This window comes from Doryrhamphus excisus, chromosome 12, assembly GCF_030265055.1.
Source record: "Doryrhamphus excisus isolate RoL2022-K1 chromosome 12, RoL_Dexc_1.0, whole genome shotgun sequence".
NCBI classification, from domain to species: domain Eukaryota; kingdom Metazoa; phylum Chordata; class Actinopteri; order Syngnathiformes; family Syngnathidae; genus Doryrhamphus; species Doryrhamphus excisus.
In genome coordinates, this window is record NC_080477.1 from 5,786,589 (window position 1) to 5,800,312 (window position 13,724).

A 13,724-nucleotide genomic window follows, 5' to 3' on the forward strand; every position below is an offset into this window, starting at 1 on the left:
AATGGCAAAGTATTTTATTGTTAGTCTTTCATGTGATTCTAGGTGTCCTGAAATTGTAGTTTTTAAAAATGGCTTCCAGAGTGCCATTTAAACAAAAGTAGGCAGGTGCATACATTTGGGCACCCTTGTTGTTTTATTGATTTGAATACCGTTAACACTAATTATTGGAAAACAAAATTTGTTTGGTAAGCTCATTGACCCTTGACCTGCATACTCTAACAAAGCCAATCACGACAAAGGGTATTTAAGGTGGCCAATTACAAGTTGCATCTGAAGACTAGCAACATGTTAGCCTCAAAACAACGGCCAAATGACGTGAAAGCAAAGATTGTTCAACATCATGGTCTAGGGGTAGGATACAAAATATAGCTCAGAGATTTCAGCTGCCAGGTTCCACTCTGAGGAACATAGTGAGGAAATGGAAAACCAAAGGCACAGTTCTAGTTAAGGCCGGCTTGGCAGGCCAAGAAAAATCTCATAAACAAAGACAAAGGATGGTGTGAACACTCAACCCACAGACCCCCACAAAGACCTACAACATGATCCTGGTGCAGATGGTGTCACTGTGCATCGTTCAACTATTCAGCTATTCTGCGTAATGTGGAAGAAGCCTTTTCTGCGCACAAAGTCACTTGAGGTATGCTAAAGCACATTTGGACAAGCCAGCTTCATTTTGGAATAAGGTGTTGTAGACTAATGAAACTAAAATGGAGTTATTGGATTTATTTCAGGCACCCCCCGCAACCCTCGTGAGGATAAGCAGTAGAAAACGAATGATTGGATATAAGTGAGATATGCATGGCAGATGAAGAACACAGCATTCCAAGACAAACACTTGCTACCCACAGTAACATTTGGTGGTGGTTCCATCATGCTGTGGGGCTGTGTGGGCCAGTGCAGGTACTGGAAATCTTGTTCAAGTTGAAGGCCGCATGGATTCCAGTCAGTATCAGCAGATTCTTGCCAACAGCGCTCAAGAATCAGGAACAAAGTTGAAGTTGTGTCGGGGCTGGATACTTCCAACAAGACAATGACCCTAAACACTGCTCTAATTCTACTAAGGCATTCATGCAGAGGAACAAGTACAACGTTCTGGAATGGCCATCTCAGTCCCCAGACCTGAATTTTATTGAAAATCTGTGGTGTGATTTAAAGCGGACTGTCCATGCTTGGAAACCATCAAACCTGGCTCAACTGGAGATGTTTTGGAAAGAGGAATGGTCAAAAAGACTTTCAACCAGAATCCAGACCCTCTTTGGAAGCCGTAGGAAGCATTTATTTCTGCAAAAGGAGGATCTACTACATATTGATGTCATTTTTTTGTTGGGCGCCCGTATTTATGCCTTACTTTTGTTTAAATAATTATTTAATACTGTCTGTAAATCCTATAAATTTCACTGTGTTAATATCACTGTGTTTGTCTGCTATATATTTAACGGAAATTGCTGACCCCAACAACCAGTGATTATAAAGGAAAATCTTGAAAATTAAACCTTTTCATACCACTGTATTTGGGCATCACATTCCTCATTCGTCCTGGCATAGTCGTTTCTAAATGACTGGATGAATGCCCATTAGTCAAATGATCACATTAGGTACAGTGTGGGTGTGACAGTCCTTTTCCAGCTACAACTTGCAAGTCACAAGAATGATGTTTTGTACCACAAAGACTGCAAACCATGTCCAGGGATTATCATTGGATCAGATTCTTCACTAAAGAATGCTAAATGTACCATTAATGAACTTAAAGGATGACTCAGATATTGCACCATGGTTTCTCATCATTGAATGTCACTAGAACAATGCATCACAGCGTCAAGAAGAGTTAGACAGCATTTTCTTTATTACAAATAATGACAATAATGGCAACACTCGTGGCATCACTGAAGGTTGTACGTCAGCTTTCTGCCTCGAAGATCAAAGGTGACCAACAGTGAACGAGGGTCCTTTTTGTTTTTACGCACGGTTATCTTTCCTTGAAGCTCCTCCCCTAAAAAGCATACAGTGCATATTAGTACATTAAATATATGTAAACTGAAAAGTAAGAAAAATGCAATTATTCAAAGTCAAGTCAAAAAATAAATAAATATTGCCCGAGATGACAATATTATGTCCCATTGGACATCAGATGGTGCAATAAAAGGATTCAAAACTAATCAAATGACAATTAGGCCAAATAAAGGATGAAATATTGCCAATAATTGTTCCCAGCCCTGCAGCAGTGTAGCAAAGCTGAGCTCAGATCTCCGCAGTGTAAGCAATGCACTGCTGCCCACAGAAATGATGATGTGTGTGAAAAGCAAATGTGGTTTAATACACGTTAATAAGCACCACTGCCTTGTGCATATATATATATATATATATATATTTATATGTGCATGAATGCATACCGTCCTCGTGCTACGCTACACGCTTTTCATCGCCAGAGGTTACAAGAGGACACGGAGTGGGAAAATGCTGAGCATGGCGCTTTCTTCCGCAAAGCACCCGCCATCTCTTCTGTCACGTCTCAGACGTTGCCATGCCAACACTACTGTTACACAGTCCTTGCTGCTACTGGCGCCGCACTCTGGGACTGTCACTCCACTGCAGAGAGGGTGATGCTTTGCAGCAGAGTTTATACTGCTTGCAAAACGAAACCGAGAAGCAAAATGAACAAGAGCAATTAAAATGGAGAAACATCACAGAGGTGAGAAGTACCTCGTCGAGGAGCACAAGAACAATGGGGAGATTAATGCATTTTTATCTCTTCAGATTGGCAGGAAAAAGGTTGTTTTGCTATAGAACACCACTCCTTATGAGTTGTGGACAATCCCAGCCCTGGTCCCCCTCCAAACTGGGTACATTTCCTGTTTACCATGTCCTTCATGTGTTCTGTGTACAGTGTAAGTGACTGAGTGTTCATTTAGATACAATTTAGGTGTAAAATGCGAGTTCTACCAAAACTCTATTAGGCATATTAAAATAAGCATCTGTAAATGTATTGGAATTTGTGTTGCAATCAATGCCTTTTTCCACTTTTCTGACCTATAAATGTAGTTAATATATTGTATTCTTGTGCTAAACCAGGGGTCTCAAACTCAATTTACTTGGGGGCCACTGGAGCTAGGGTCTGGGTGAGACTGGGCCACATCAGGTTTTAAAAAACAAAAAACAAAAAAAAAAACGCATTTATTAAAAACTGAAAAATATACAAACTTTTTCAGTACTTTGGTTCCGATTTTCTACAATAAAAGCGCTGATAAAACATTCCACTGTTCTCAAATATCTTAATTTTTATTTTTCTGCACAAAATAAGATGAAAAATAAATCAAGAATAAAGAAAATCAATCAATCAGTAATAAATAAATATAATAATAATAAAACGACAAATAGTAAAAACTTAAGAAACCACATATAGTTGGTGGGTAGACAAATGATTTTTTTCAGATTAAAATGAACAAAGCATTATTAGAGCCCTGTAGACATGACAAAACACGACTATAGTCACATTTATACTCTTTTTATTTACAACATATTGCACAACTGCAGGGTCTTGAGACACATGCTAACTCGCAAACTAAAGAGCTAGCGACCTAAACTTAAAAAAGCCAAAAACTTACCACTTCCACACGAATAGGGAGGATAACTATTAACAGTTATTTAACCTTTAACATGAACATTAATCAAACGTAATAATTTTTTCTGGGTACATGATACCATACAGCATCTATATCAAACTTGCGCGGGCCGCACTAACATTAAACTTTCATATCAAGGCGGGGGCCTCAAACTAATGTCATGCGGGCCATATTTGGCCCGCGGGCCGCGTGTTTGAGACCCCTGTGCTAAACAATGCCAAAGTTTCAGATGATAAGGTTTGCGCATTTGGAAGTGTGCTCTAAAAGAAGTTTGGGACGGCTCAAAACGCTTGGTTTCACAAATTGTGGTTAAACTGCCCCTTTGTGATGTCACAGAAGAGCGGTCTTCCTTATATGGGCGTGTCTATAAGCCAGATAAGCTCTCTGCCCTCCCCCAAGCTCTGCTACTTTCATCTGTCAATGGAATATCCTACACTGGACTTGAAATATTTGCCAAACTGTTGCTAGAGCCATAAGCATCGCGTTCTTGCCGGGAAAAGTGCATTCATTTTTAACAACCTGTGCGTCCACACCGTGCCCCCAAATCCGGCTTCTGAGCTCCACCGTACTAACGGCGCCTCTGACAAAATGTGTCCGACAATGAGCGCTATCCCTCGGGCAGGTGAGGTTGCCACACGTCCGGCTTCTCCTGAGCAAGAACAAGTTTTGGCGGCAAGCACAAATCCAAGGAAATACAGCTGGAATAGGTGCAGATTGTGCAAAATCTAGAGTTTTTCTCTGCTGGTTATTGTGTGTAGCTGCTCTATAGGAGTCCACAACTCAATACAAAGAGTCGAAGAATTTGCATAATAGGTCCCCTTTAAAGGTGGCAGCCAAAGAGTCCATGGCCCCTCTCTACCCCTTCTTCTGAATTCCAATGAAACAATTAAAGTCACATACAAGAACATATTCATATAGAAGATTAACTTTCACTGCTGTTCGACTGTCTCGCTTTTTGCTTTCATGCATCGCACAATTGGAGCGACTACATGCACCGTTCGTCGCTTTAATCTGCAAAATATTGTAAAATCATTGTATGCACCCCACGTGTCCTGGCAGAAGTGACGCAAATGCCTCTAGATTGGTTGAAACCCAAAAGTAATTGCTGTTTAACCAAGCAAAAATATGGTAAATACAATTACTCCGGTAATTGAATGAATTCTCAGTAGAATACTGCACTCGGATAAACTATTTGATAGCTTCAGCCCTATATGCAACTAAAATGACCAAACAAGGATCAGTAGTTACATGTGTGCCATTTAGCTCACACACAGCACAACATTGGAAACCAGCGCTTCTAAAAAGAAGTTAACCGTATGTGGAAATGAGTGTGGGACTAGAAGTGGGCTTTCACTACCATGTTATACATCAACGTACATGTGTGTCATTAAGCACAACCAGGGTGGCAGACACAGCCCATCTTAGCTCAGTTTATCTTCATCAAATTACTTTGTAAATAGCACTAGTGATTCTTTTTAAATGTTCTAATTTACTTTCCTAGTATCTGTCATTCTGCCCGAGAGACTCGGGTGTATTAATCCTCTAATTATTATAGTTAATGCCACTGAAACAACCCTAACCATCTAAAAGACAAGAACAGACACATTTTCTCTTATTTACAGGCCACAGAGCTAGGAGACCGGAGTTCGATTCCACCCTCGGCCATCTCTGTGTGGAGTTTGCATGTTCTCCCCGTGCATGCGTGGGTTTTCTCCGGGTACTCCGGTTTCCTCCCACATTCCAAAAACATGCTAGGTTAATTGGCGACTCCAAATTGTCCATAGGTATGAATGTGAGTGTGAATGGTTGTTTGTCTATATGTGCCCTGTGTTGAAAATTAATTAATGTTATTGAATACCATCTTAACCCCTGTATCGAGATGCGTATGGAATCGTTTACCACAAAGATATTTATATCCCTACTTATTATAGATAAAAAAAAACCTCTTCCCATCGTGATTAATCATCAGTTGACTATGGACAACATGCTATTAATCACAAATAAATATTTGATCGACAGCCCTAATGGTGATGAAGGTTCCAGAGTGTCAACTTGACAAGGCCCTCTTAAATTATAAAACAAAATAAATACTTTGAGAGCACTCAATAGATAGACCCATACCTATAAATGTAGTTAGAATGTTGTATTATCACGTTAAACTATGCCAAAGTTTCAGATAATGAGGTTTGACATTAGAAATAAGTTTAGGATGGCTCTGAATGCTGGGGTTCAGACAGTTTTTTCCAACACCGGTGGCGTCACAGTGAGCCGGACTTCCTTGTATGGGCGTTCCCGACTACAAGCTGTAGACCTGCTCTCCCCTACTATGCTGCACTGTGGAGATTTCACTGTCTTAGCGGAGTGGGCGTGAGTGGAATAAGTTAAAACAGACAAAGCCAAAGAAATACAGCTGGTATAGGTGCAGATTCTGGAAGATCTAGAATGCTTTATTTGCCGGTTATTGTGTAAAGCTGCTCTATAGGAGTCCACAACGCAATACAAAGGGCTGAAAAATGTATAGTTCCATTTGTCTTATGCAACTGATATCAATTGATCTATAAATGCAAAACCTAAATTATATGACATATTAGCAGCAACACGGGGTATAGCTTATTTTTTTAAATAACCTTGTTTGTCTTCTATTAAAAAAACAGTGTCTATTGATAAAATGGTATAAAACCGAAGTGAACATTCTCCGACCTCTCAATAACTGCTCGCCTCGACCTCAATAAGCCAAAACTACTTCCTGGGCCTCTGCAGTTCAGAGAATTTACAGATGAACACCTTAAGGACCACCACAGTTCATATCAAACCAGCCACTGGAGAGATGGTCAGGAGAATTTTCGAGGAAACAAGGGCCACCTTCTTGTCCTGTGAATAACCGGACAAGGACGGGCATATAGTTCCATAAGTTCCATAAGTGATTGCCGGCACAGTTAAACAGGCCAACCATCCCAGACAAAACAAATTCAAACCACTTTCTCTGGTAAAAAACCAGGTAGGTGAAAGTGTGCAAGAATGACCCTCCTCTTCAATAGCTAAGCCACACAAACACACCAGAGCATGACAAATGATTTGCTGTTTAATTTATTACGCTGCCAGCGGAGAGGATTTGCAGGGATGTTTTGTTCCAGCCGACTGCGTGCATGCTCTCTCTTGTGCTGGCACCTCCCACAGAAACACAGCCCGAGAGTTAATTACTGTTGCACTCGTACCAACGCATCAAACGGGATTCTGCCGCGATAAATCACCATAGACAGTCCGCACAAACCGCTGGATGTTTACGCCTGGTCCTTACTACAGCCAATCAGCAATGAAGGCCATTCTCAGGTAAAACACATAAGCGGTGGCTGTGTGTTTTTTACTACGTGTGTGTCTATAAGACAGTTTCATCAACTTCAAGGTGACTTTAGGAAGTTCTCTTCCTTATAGCCAGCAGATAGTTTAGTGTACAACTATGCAAGCACCCTCGTGAATTTGAGTGTAAAAAAAGGAGCAGCGAGTCAGTGTGTGTGTTATAAAGTATACCATACACCGTATCAAGCGATCAGAGAATGTTGTTAAAAACTCAATTTCTGGTTTACGGCCCCTGGAGGAGTTTGAGGACCGTCTGGGTGCCGCGGTGGAGAGAGCACATCAATAACCTCCGGCTCTCTTTTTCCCACCTACGCTGTTGGTCTAATTTTCTTCCTCATGCCAATTAAGTACGAATGAACAATCAGATCAGATGGAAAGTCAAAAATAAAGACACAAGATATAGGAAATTGAGTTTTTTTTGTATTTAGGAAACCTAGTTAAATGAAAAACATTCCGTTTTTATATACCGCTGTACATAAGTAACTATGAATTCAATGTCCAACAGAAGTGTGCATTATTGTACTCACCCATTTCACTAAAAAAGCACTAAGTCCTCCTAATTAACAGGCAATATAGCTATGACTGTACTTTGGGGATGTCCTTGAATGTGTTCAGTAAATCTACAAAACAACAATTTAACATCTTTTCAAACACAAACTGCAGTGAATAACAATATCACTAACTTTTAATACATAATATATTGTAAATACTGAGAGAAATGTAGCAAAAAAAAAAAAGCCCAAACGCAATACTTCAGCTCACTCAGGTGATACAGCAGTAAAAGCAGAAATGAATTCATATTGCATATCACTACTCAGGCTTGCTAAAGTCGTTACCAATAACGGCAACATCTGAAAATAAAATTTCAGAGGCTGCCATGCAAAGCAATACGCATATTACACAGGAGACTTCTGGAATCCAGTCTGAAGGTGTTTGTGTGTAAAAATCAGGCAGGATGAACAAAGTGATTGCATCACGCCATGGGGTAATGCATTACATGACTGCAGATCAGGGTTGGGCATCGAGTCTTCAATGGGAACCAGGACTAACATTCCGATTCTCCCGGGATTGATCAAATGTTTGTATTTCGATTCCTAGTTTCAATACCCACTTCGCCTACTGGAAGAAGTAGCAGCATACACCAATGAAGAAAAAGCTTACGAGAACCAGTGGAAGAGAAGCAGTTGTCTTCATAAAAAAAAGTGGTCGGCTCAGTTTATAACACAATGATATCATGCAAAGGAGGGTGCATGATCAACGTGATTGCATGTTCACGTAGAAATACCAATAGTACCTTATATTTGATGCGTTGCGTCAGACATTTAATTAGAACATTTAAACATCTGTATGCTCAGCTAATGTAAAAATGGTATCATGATTCAAACCTTTACATCAGGGGTCTCAAACACGCAGCCCACGGGCCAAATATGGCCCGCAGGACACTAGTTTGAGGCCCCCGCCTTGATATGACAGTTTAATGTTAGTGTGGCCCGCGCAAGTTTGATATGGATGCTGTATGGTATCATGTACCCAGAAAAAATTATTACGTTCGATTAATGTTCATGTTAAAGGTCAAATAACTGTTAATAGTTATCCTCCCTATCCATGTGGAAGTGGTAAGTTTTTGGCTATTTAAGTTTAAACTTGAAGGCTACCGTTTAGGTCGCTAGCTCTCTAGTTTGCGAGTTAGCATGTGTCTCAAGACCCTGCAGTTGCGCAATATGTTGTAAATAAAAAGAGTATAAATGTGACTATAGTCGTGTTTTGTCATGTCTACAGGGCTCTAATAATGCTTTGTTCATTTTAATCTGAAAAAATTATTTGTCTACCCACCAACTATATGTGGTTTCTTAAGTTTTTATTATTTGTCATTTTATTATTATTATATTTATTTATTACTGATTGATTGATTTTCTTTATTCTTGATTTGTTTATTTATTTTTCATCTTATTTTGTGTAGAAAAATAAAAATTAAGATATTTGAGAACAGTGGAATGTTTTATCAGAGCTTTTCTTGTAGAAAATCGGAATCAAAGCACTGAAAAAGTTTGTATATTTTTCTGTTTTTAATACATTTTTAATAAAACCTGATGTGGCCCAGCCTTGCCCAGACCCTAGCTCCAGTGGCCCCCAGGTAAATTGAGTTTGAAACCCCTGCTTTAAATAAAGCCTCATATTCATGTCTAAGACATTCAAGCAGAGCTGCATCGATAGCTCACCAGTTGACCGAATTAAATCAGTTCTGCTCCTCACATTCATATTGCGGCATTGCGCTCACATCCAGCTGGATTTATCTGAGCAACGAGAGTACAGAGCCTGTATTAGTGTCTGAAATGCGTCAGAGGTTTTGAAGTTCTTATCATGGTGGCTGCTGCCAGAGCATAGCGACGAGCCTACTGACTTCTAGCATACATGCCCCCCCCACAAATGTTTTATTACAGTAGGCTCCATCAGATATGCAGTCAGTGAGTGGTCTGCCCCCAGAACCCATTCACCCTAACATCACCAGAAACATCCATGATTCCCATTATGATACAGTGCACACAGCACTGCAACAAGCAATGGGGAAACATAACACGTTTAACCCTGAACATGCACACTTTCATGTATTGCATTGTAATATTTCGTTGGACCACCTTTGTCTTTAATTAAGGGGACGTATTATGCTAATTTTCATCCCTTTGTATTGAGTTGTGTAGTGCAGCTACACACGATAACCCGCACAGAAAGCTTTCTAGATATTCCAGAATCTGCACCTATTGCAGTTGTGTTTCCTTGGATTAGCCGCTTCCTGCCAAAACATCCATCCATCTTTTACTGCTTATCCTCATGACGGTCGCAGGGGTGCTGAAGCCTATCCCAGCTGTCTTCGGGCGAGAGGCGGGGTACACCCTGGACTGGTCGCCAGCCAATCACAGGGCACATATAGACAAACAACCATTCACACTCACATTCATACCTATGGACAATTTCATGTTTTTGGAATGTGGGAGGAAACCGGAGTACCCGGAGAAAACCCACACATGCACGGGGAGAACATACAAACTCCACACAGAGATGGCTGAGGTTGGAATCAAACTCGGGTCTCCTAGCTGTGTGGCCTGCGCGTTAACCACTCGTTAACCACACAAGCCTCATTTTTGGGTGAATCTCCACTCACAGTGACAGGTTTTCACTGAGGGGGCCGTGCGGGGATTAATTGGAACACCAATATGAATGAAATCTTCAAGATAAAACATTCCCAGTCCAGGGTGTACCATGCCGCTTGCCCAAAGACAGCTGGGATAGGCTCCAGCAACCCTGGTGAGGCAAAGCTGCAATAGAAAATGGATGGAAGATGAAACACTCTTAATGAACCAAGTAACAACTCGACTTATGTGTTGATATGATGCACACAGAGAAAGGAACAGGCCGCTCGCACTTTTATCAGTTCAAGCGCACTTGGTATAGTCCGTCAAAAGAGGTGCGGAAAGTGCGGTGTAGCGCTTCATACACTGTAAAGCATGATTCTGGTGGCGTTTAATCCTGTGATTGGTGCATTCTCCTTTGCACAGTTTTTTTCAGTCAAGCTACTGAGTGCTGTCGCACACTGTACAACGTTAGAATTGATGAACACAAACGCTTCCAGCTGCGTCTTCTAGTTTGGTGTGATGCCGCTGGCTAATCACCGAATGTAGGCACCGAAACTTTGAAAAAAATTAACGATTCCGGAAGAATTTGAATGTTAGAACCGGTTCCCATTGATGCTCGATGCCCAACCCTAGTTAGGAGACTGATAAAGTGTTACTTACAGCTTGCTCTTATGATTCTTCGACCAACCAAGCAACTCCAACCACTTTTGCCTGATGTTTGCTCAAATGAAACATTTCCTGGGAGCCATTGTTGTAAACAGAGAAGTCATGCTTGGGGCAAGGCAGGCCTACAGCGTATCTGGGCATGCCCATATAAGGAAGTCCGGATCACATTGATGTCACCAAGCTCAGAAAGCAATTGCTCAGAGCTATCCCAAACTTCGTTCACAGCTCACTTCGAAATTCGGAAACCTCATTATCTGAAACGTTGGTGTTGTTTAACACAAAAATACAACATTCTAACTACAAGTTAAGTATAGGTCACAAAAGTGGAAAAAGCATAATAGGTCCCCTATAACTGAGATTAATTGAGATCTATGAGTCTTAAGACGGTGATAAAGCCATTTCTAAAGCTTTGGGACTCCAGAGAACCACAGTGAGAGCTCTTGTCAATAAATTAGTTACTAATAATTATCTAAAAACAAACCATTTTTTTTTTACCATTTTGAATTTGTGACTTTTTTTTTGCTTATCCTTTTAATGAGCAACCTGAATTAATATTTAAAAAAACAACTCCAATGGACTAAGTGCCTCACCAGCCAGTTGAAAGCACATCACTGGTATCAAATTAAAATTTGATTATAATAAAAAAAAATTGTATTGTCAAAATGCATTTTGTGTATCTTACATTATTAACTGAAGACCTGAATGAAAACCAGGCTCGTGGCTGGTTCCTCCGGGCACTGTATTGGCGACGCCCGGTCTATACAATGCCGATCAATATCTCATTGGTCGCGAACAAAGCTATTCGTTTCTAACATGTCATGAATCAAGTCATGCAAGAGACTCAGATCCGATGAAGTTTCACATGCTGTCTCAGATGGCTGATGTGTTTAGATCCCTCGCTGTGACAGATAACGAGTGTCAAGCAGTCCGAGGACATCACTACCGTTGACAGACGACCTGACAGCCCGCTGCCGAGCACAACCGAAGCCCCAGATAAAGTAATACATAAAATAGTACTACCAAGTCAATTGAAAACTATGTTTTTTTTTGTTTTTTTTTCCCTTTATTTGGGCAAATATGTGAAACATTACAGTGCATTTCTTACATCAATCAAAATATAACTTTCCATTATTTACATTTGTATTCAACTATCTGATCCCAAGCCCAAAAGGAGTAGGCTGAAGCAAAAGCTTATAAATGCCTACCCCTTTTTGCAGGATATAATCATGTTCATGGGCGGCACGGTGGTCTAGGGGTTAGCGCACAGACCTCACAGCTAGGAGATCCGGGTTCAATTCCACCCTCGGCCATCTCTGTGTGGAGTTTGCATGTTCTCCCCGTGCATGCGTGGGTTTTCTCCGGGTACTCCGGTTTCCTCCCACATTCCAAAAACATGCTAGGTTAATTGGCCACTCCAAATTGTCCATAGGTATGAATGTGAGTGTGAATGGTTGTTTGTCTATATGTGCCCTGTGATTGGCTGGCGACCAGTCTAGGGTGTACCCCGCCTTACGCCCGAAGACAGCTGGGATAGGCTCCAGCACCCCCCGCGACCCTCGTGAGGAAAAGCGGTAGAAAATGAATGAATGAATGAATAATGAATGAAACTGTCTTGTTTCCCCTGTTATTATTATCATTGTAATATTATTATTATTATTATCATTATTGTTATAATCTTTATCATTGTTACCATCATTATAATCATCATTAATATTACCATTTTCATCATTATAGTTAAAAATTTTGTCATTTTTAATTTTTAATTATTTAATTTTACAGACATCATTGCTTGTAGAGTGCTGTATCATTTCATCTGTTATTTTCTGAAATCTGCAGTCTTTGTGTGTCAATTTATTAGCCCACTTTTTTGTGACATTTACTTATTTTCTGGATTACATGTTGGATGGTGTTTTTTACTGACCAGCCTGGACTGGAATGGGTCGCTCCAGGAGGAAGACAGTCTGTTTCCAATGGGTCTTTGTGACCTGGGGACCCGTGGAGAACATCACCTGGGCAAACCATCAAAAACGGTGCTGGTTAGTCTTTGGGGTTAAAAAAAGAAGCCAGTTTGCTTCTCAAAACAATATGCCTTCATTAGAATAGTACTTTTGTATCACAACTTAATTTCACTCGTATTGTATAGCTGTTGACTGGCGGATGACAGCAGTAAGACAAAAATATTTGATTAAGTGAGTACTTTCAATTTGTTATTTATATTAAACATTTTTTGACGTTTTTTGAAAGAATACTTCACGAGTGCTAATGAAAAAGACATTTTAAACATGGGGAGAACACACTGAGCACTCAGAAGGTCATAGGAGCTTGGCATCAGTGTTCCGACTGGTCGCCCCTCCTGGGTAAGTGCTTATATCAGCAGTGGACTGGGTTGCCTGTCGATTGCCAACAAACGCCTCGAGGAGGAGAAATAAGCTAGCGCGTGAACATAATTGAGTTTCCGTTAAATGGCTTTGCTGTTGCCAGCGCTGCTTACCTTGTTGCAGCAGCCTTTGTCAAAGAAAATGTCAAAGTAGCCGACAATTGCCTGCAATGAAATATGAGAGCTGCGTTAGAATGTGACATAACAAACACATAGATTTGTTTGGCTGTATCACTGACATGTAGGGGTGACTGTAAAGGACAAAGAAGGGACGTGTTAATGAGTAACATGAATAAATGTATCATAAAGGCAAGTAAACATAACAGAGAACATTTTGCAGTATATACTGTCAAGTTCCCTTTGGTTTTCATACAATCCCCACTTGAAGGGGATGAGCCATCTACCCAGAGGTGTAGGAAGCGTATTCACTCAATAAATAAGCGGCTTGTCCTGTTTTGCATCTTTTATTTTCAGTTGCAATTTAGGGTGCAGTTTGCCACTTGAAATTAGGTGAAAAACCTTTCAATAAAAAAAGAAAAAAAGAAAAAGGAACACATTTAAATTCTGTGCAAA

General features: G+C 40.5%; 1 protein-coding gene across 3 annotated transcripts in view; it reads right to left on the bottom strand.

The window, feature by feature from the left end:
* Nucleotides 1-1,815: 1,815 nt before the first annotated feature.
* The window catches only part of prmt3 (protein arginine methyltransferase 3), a 67,701-nt gene continuing 55,792 nt past the window's right edge, over nt 1,816-13,724 (bottom strand). For 2 of the 3 annotated variants that reach the window (XM_058088916.1, XM_058088917.1), the window contains exons 14-16: nt 13,266-13,316; nt 12,696-12,783; nt 1,816-1,990 (exon numbers count right to left, since the gene is read on the bottom strand). In XM_058088916.1, coding sequence (XP_057944899.1) covers nt 1,881-1,990; nt 12,696-12,783; nt 13,266-13,316 — 249 coding nt within the window. In that variant the 3' untranslated portion in view covers nt 1,816-1,880. The remainder of the gene's footprint in view (nt 1,991-12,695; nt 12,784-13,265; nt 13,317-13,724) is intronic. The other variant, XM_058088919.1, reaches the window with a different exon arrangement.